The following is a 3,988-nucleotide window of genomic DNA, read 5'->3' on the forward strand; positions in this document are numbered from 1 at the left end:
TACGTTGCCGCGCGCGTGCGCTCCTTTCCACGTGCGAAAGCCCCTACTCGTGAGGTTCCGGACGCCGCAGAAACCGGACCCGCGCCGCTCTGTTCTCGCCATGAAGCCAGGTGCGGGGCGGGGCGGGGCGGGGGTCGGAGGTCAGGGACTGGAGCCGGCGGGAATGGGGTGCGGGGCCTTGGCCTGGAGGCAGGGGTTCTGAGGCGTCGTGTGGGAGAGTCTTGGTTCCGCGCTGTGGTTAATTCTGACCTAGGGTCCAGGTGTGGGAGTGTGTGACTGGCGTCGGAGGTCACGGTCGTGTGTCGAGAGTCTGTCCTGGGCTGGGCGTCCTGAACTGACACCCGTCTCACTGGGGTCTCGATCAGGTTCTCGGGTGTTGGAGCGGGGCGGCAGTCGGTGTTGGGTCCAGGCGTCTGGGGTCGGAGCTCTGCGGGCTTCGGTTTGGGGACTCTCTCTTGGTTCGGAGGTGTGGTCTCCGAGAGTTGAGTCTAGGAGGCCCCCGGTTGCCGCCGCTACTCCGTCCCGTTGGCCCCCAACCCACTACCTTCTCGGAGGGGCCGGAGACGGTGAGGACTCCCAGCTTGATGGTCCGCCTCCCTCTGGCCCACTTTCCCGCTCCAGTTCCTCCCAGGGGGGCGGGTCCCTGAGCATGGAGTGGAGAGCGTGGGCCTGGTGCTGCTCAAGTACGCGGCGCGCAAACTTCCAAGTCCGGGGTAGGCTTAGCGGGGTCGGGGAGGGAGGGAGTCACCGGGCGGGAGTGCTTTTATTTATCCGATTTTTCTCCAGATGATGATGACCCCACCCCACCACCCTCAGGAGGGAATGCTGAGAGCCCTGGCTTTGACAGCAGAAAGGCCCCAGTTCAAAGTTTCCATCCCGCCTCTGCTTTTTAATTATTGTGTGACCTTGGGCAAGTGGTCTTCCCTCTTGGTGCCTCAGTTTTCTCATCAATAAAATGGCGCCCAGTTACAATTTAGTAAGGTCTTGTTAAAAAAATAGCACTGGGCGGTCATCATTTTGCAGCATATAAATGTATCAGATCAAAGGTTGTACACTTTAAACTTACACAATGTTATGTGAAAATTATAGCTCAGTAAAGCTGATAAAAATAGCACAGTGCTTGAGATACAATAGTGTTGGCTCCAATTGTTACGTTTATATTTTTTTCTCAAGGGGAACACAATTAGGACCCTTATTCCTGGTATCTCAGCTCTTCCTCAGTCAGCCTGCGCCCATCCCTCCAACTTGCTCCGCTGGAGTTGGGGAAGTCTCCCCACTTGGAACCAAAAGCGTCTGTTTTCTGCTACAGACACTTTTGCCCCCTCTCAGCCTGTGGAGAGGTTGGGTCACCTGGTGAGGGGGTTTGTGGATCCATGGCCCCTTCCAAGTTCTCTTTCTCTTCCGTGTTTGGGGATCTGCTGATGGAGTGGGGTGGGAGGTGCTAGTGTATCTTCCACTGAGACCCTGGCATTGCCACAGGCATCCTGTGATCTGGTTCTCCCAGGAATGGAGGCTACACATTCCTCCCAAACCTGCCCCTCAGTGTGTTTGGATATGAAGTTGTCAGAAGTCAGCTCTTCAGGGGGATTTTAGTCTGAATAAGAGAGGAAGCTTTGGGGAGATTCTGAGCAAGGACCCGATGTCAGTCAGACTTGATTGACACTTGTTTTTTTAAAGGACCCTCTGTAAAAAGAGTTTAGGGGAGCAAGAGTGGAAACAGGCACACCAGTAGGAAGTTGGTTGCGATAATCTACAAGGAGATGATGTGACTTGGACCAGGGCAGTAGCAATCAACCTGGCTGACAAATTGTTACCATTTGAAAATAGATTTTAAAGACAAAATCAACAGCTTGTATGTGGGTGTGAGAGGAGTCAGGGATAACCAAGGGTTTTGGCCTGTGGGACTAGAAGGGTAGAGTTGCCATTTTTGAGATGGGGAAGGTTATGGGAGGAGAAGCTTTTGGTGAGGAGTGGGCAATTTCAGTACATTTTTTATAAGAGCCCCAGGATTTGAAATGGATCAAGACAGGTTTTGAGTGTCTGGCACTAAAAGTTTATTGTCATGCCCGTTGTACTCCATGCCATGCCCCTACTTTCTAGGTCTCTGTTCTGTCAGGCCTGAGTAGAGTCTCTTAGACCTAATGGTTTCTCCCCTAAGTAGGAGGGAGGATTCGTTGCCGTAAGTTTGAATAATATTCAAACCGTGTGCTAGGCAGTATACTAAGCGTTTTGTGTGTATTGCCATTTAATCTTTGCAAGTCTATGACGAAGGCACTGCATTATCTCCATATCTCTATTTTAGAGATGTCTTCAAGACTTCCAGGAACCTTCTCTACTCTCTAGGATTGCAAATGGTGTGGCCATCTCCCTGTGTGGGATACATGATCTGCTTGAGGAGAGGAACCAGGGCTCTGATCACCATCGGATCTCCTGCTTCTTAAATGAACAGAGTGGCTGCTTTCTCCATGAAGCAGAACCCAGAGGCTTAAGAGTCATCAGCAGATGGTGTACCTAATATTTCTTGAGCCTATACTTTGTGCCAGATGTTATGCAGGGTGCTGGGGATGCAGTGGTGACTAAAACAAATATCCCTGTTCTTTTGGCCTTGGTTCTAATGGGGGAGGCAGGCATTACTAATGTTAAAAATGCCGTGGATGAGGCCCTGGCTGGGTAGCTCAGCTGGTTAGAGCGTCATCCTGATAAACCAAGGTTGTGGCTTCAATCCCCGGTCAGAGCACATAAAAGAATTAACCAAGGAATATATATAAATAAGTAGAACAAATTCTCTTTCTCTCCATGTCCCCCCTCCCGCTCTCTTCCTTATTCCCTCCCCGCCCCCCCCCCTTTCTAAAATCAGTCAATTAAAAAAAATGCCATGGATGGTCATTGTTAGGGGGAAAAAAAGAAAGTGGGGTAAAGGGCCAACATGGCTCAGTGGTTGAGTGTCGACCTATGGACCAGGAGGTCATGGTTCGATTCCTAGGCAGGCCATGTGCACAGGTTGCAGGTTCAATTCCCCAGTGCAGGGCATGCAGGAAGCAGCCAATCAGAGATTCTCATCTTTATGTTTCTATCTTTCCCTCCCTCTCCGGTCCTCTCTGAAATCAATAAAAATATATTAAGAAAGAAAAGAAAAGAAAAGAAAAGAAAAGAAAAAAGCCAGAAAAGGAAAATTTAATCAGGGACCTGAGTACAGTGAAAGAGTGGGTGAGCCAAGCAGATGTTCAGGATCCAGGCAGTGGAAACAGCAGATGTTAAAGGTTGAAAAGCTAGAAAGTGAGTTTGTTCTTGGGGAGGAAGAACATAGTGCCCAGCATAAAGAGAGTGAGGTTAGAAAACTCAGCAGAAGTCAGAGCCCTGTGATGTTGGGTCTCAATTTGGGCTACATATTAAGATAACCTGGACAACTTTAAAAAGCACCCATACCCAGGCCCTAGCCAGTTTGGCTGAGTGGATAGAGCATTGGCCTGTGGACTATAGAGTCCAGGGTTCGATTCTGGTCAAGGGCACATGCCTGGGTTGTGGGCTCGATCCCCAGTAGGGGCGTGCAGTAGGCAGCCAATCGATGATTCCCATCATTTGATGTTTCTATCTCTCCCTTCCTCTCTGAAATCAATAAAGAATATTTTTTTTAAAAAGCTCCCTACCTAGGCTTCCACCCAAGACAATTAGAATGTCTAGGTTCCAGGGATTAGCCAAGGGTTAGACCTTTTAGGACATTTGGAGCCAGAGAAAGGAATTTTGATTTCATTTGAATGTGATGGGAAATCACTGAGGAGATTTAGGAAGGGTACTGATGAGATCTGATGCCCTATTTTATTTTATTTTTATTTTTTAAAAATATATTTTATTGATTTTTTAACAGAGAGGAAGGGAGCGGAATAGAAAGCCAGAAACATCGATGAAAGAGAAACATTTATTAGCTGCCTCCCGCATACCCCTCACTGGGGATGTGCCCACAACCAAGGCACATGACCCCGACAGGAAT

The 3,988-nt window shown here is 49.2% G+C and overlaps 1 protein-coding gene across 1 annotated transcript in view; it reads left to right on the forward strand.

The window, feature by feature from the left end:
• FBL (fibrillarin) overlaps positions 1-3,988 on the forward strand; it is a 12,857-nt gene continuing 8,869 nt past the window's right edge. Inside the window, exon 1 of the mRNA XM_006763668.2 lies at positions 1-110. Coding sequence (XP_006763731.1) covers positions 101-110 — 10 coding nt within the window. The 5' untranslated portion in view covers positions 1-100. The remainder of the gene's footprint in view (positions 111-3,988) is intronic.

This window comes from Myotis davidii, unplaced genomic scaffold, assembly GCF_000327345.1.
Source record: "Myotis davidii unplaced genomic scaffold, ASM32734v1 scaffold178, whole genome shotgun sequence".
Taxonomy (NCBI): Eukaryota; Metazoa; Chordata; class Mammalia; order Chiroptera; family Vespertilionidae; genus Myotis; species Myotis davidii.